Below are 1940 nucleotides of genomic sequence, written 5' to 3'. Positions count from 1 at the left end.
GGAGGCGTGCGCTTCAGGCCCAGGCAGGTTGCCTCTTGCGTCAGGCAGGAGAGAGACGGACGATTCCAGATGCGAGGCCAGGCCTCCCTCCGCCGCCCCACGGAGCTTGCTGCCGCCGCGCACCGCGGGTCCCTCACGGCCCAGGCAGGTTGCCTCTTGCGTCAGGCAGGAGAGAGACGGACGATTCCAGATGCGAGGCCAGGCCTCCCTCCGCGGCCCCACGGAGCTTGCTGCGGCCGCGCACCGCGGGTCCCTCACTGCGGAGCTCGCGCGCACGCCACCTCTCCCCCCTTCTCCGACACTGGCCGCAAAGCTGTGAGCTACCAAATAGCTACGCGCAAAGAGCTCTCTCTTCTCCTTCTTCACTTTCTTCAGCTGCATTTCTTCCTTCTTCGAGTCAGTCACCATTGACTGCGTCACGAGCCCATATGTACGGCTTGTCGGTTACGGGGCTGAACGAAACAGGACAAGTCTCCAGTCTCGTGGAATTTGCCAGTTAGTGGTGGGGAGACAGAACAGAAAGCGGTGAGCAAGTAGGTACACAGCGTGGAAGGTGGTAGCAGTGGGTGGCGGAGGAAAATGGGACTGGCTGCAGGTGACGGGGAGCGCTGGGGGACGCAGACCGGAGGCTTGCCCTTAAATACAGGATGACGGAAGGCGGCCTCCTGCGCTTCAGGGACAATATGGCAGAGACCCTAACGAAAGTGAACCTGCCTGCGTCTGGGGGAGGAATGTTCTAGCTCAGATGAACAACCAGCACAAAGCCCCAAGGATGCAGGTTTGGGGCACAGCAGGGAGGCGGAGACAAAGCAAGAGGATGAGGTCGGAGAGGCAGCCGGCCCGGGCTGGCTAAGGTCTCAGACCACTATAACACCTTCGTCACCCCCTGCGAGTGGGTGGGAAGACACTGAGGTGACTTTGGACAAGCTGCAAAGAATGGAGAGGCATGTTCCAGGCGGACAGGAGTTGAGAAGAGGAGCACAGGGAAGGGCATGGGGACCTGGAGGAGAGGTGGCAGAGGGCGCCTGCCCCGTGCTGATGGGCGTGTTTCACAATCAGGGACGCCCAGTCCTGCGTCCCTGATTGTGAAACACGCCCATCAGCACGGGGCAGGCTTCTTTTCAAGCCCACGTGAAACATTTACAAAAATGTCATTGGGCCAACAAGGAAATCTCAATCAATGACAAATATTTTAGACAGACGTCCTCGGACCAGGGTGCGATGACATTAGAAATAAATAACAAGGTAGCCAGTCTCCCAATACGTTTTTAAATTTCATAATCACTTCTCTCGATTTATGGATCGAAAAGAAATCGTCATTGAAATGAGAACATACTTAAAACTGATCAACAAAAAGATTAGGTTTTTCCTTACTCTTTTTGAAGGCAACACTACGGAGATGTCAGTTTTTTTCAAACTAAGCTATACATTCAACACGATTTCCTCAAGCCAAGAATAGCGAGACAATTTTGACTAATAGCAGGGTAGTGGGACCTGCTTCATCAGGTAGTTAAGACCAGGGGACACTGTTTAAAGTCACACCGATTAGGTCATATCGGTTTTAATAATGAAGGCTTTCTGGTTCAGGGATAGATTAAGAGTTCGATGGACATGACAGGGAACTTGGGGACAAGCTCATGAGAATATGGGCGCCTGGTATGGGACACAATCATCAGAGAAAGGGCGGTGCTGGGGACCTTGGCTCTGTGCGGATTCTGCTCCGTGCTTCTCGAACGTGCCTGTTTCCACACACCTGTGACTTGTGAAGGTGTGGATTGTGATTTGGAGGGTCTGGGTTGGGGCCTGGGAGCCTGCATTTCGCACACGAACCCAGCTCTTGGCAATATTGCTAAGCCGCGAGTCAAACTTTGAGTAGCGACGGCTCCGATCGTAAGTGTTCGTTGAATGTTTCTTTAACGAAGAGGTGGTCTCAGCTCGGC

At 54.1% G+C, this 1940-nt stretch overlaps 1 protein-coding gene across 1 annotated transcript in view; it reads left to right on the top strand.

The window, feature by feature from the left end:
• GIMAP8 (GTPase, IMAP family member 8) overlaps nucleotides 1-1940 on the top strand; it is a 12866-nt gene that overhangs the window by 1301 nt on the left and 9625 nt on the right. The window contains exon 2 of the mRNA XM_025039002.1: nucleotides 376-430. Coding sequence (XP_024894770.1) covers nucleotides 376-430 — 55 coding nt within the window. The remainder of the gene's footprint in view (nucleotides 1-375; nucleotides 431-1940) is intronic.

Source organism: Pteropus alecto, unplaced genomic scaffold (assembly GCF_000325575.1).
Source record: "Pteropus alecto unplaced genomic scaffold, ASM32557v1 scaffold48, whole genome shotgun sequence".
Classification (NCBI taxonomy): Eukaryota; Metazoa; Chordata; class Mammalia; order Chiroptera; family Pteropodidae; genus Pteropus; species Pteropus alecto.
Note: the sequence above shows the minus strand (reverse complement) of the source record. Positions and strands in the feature narration are given on the sequence as shown.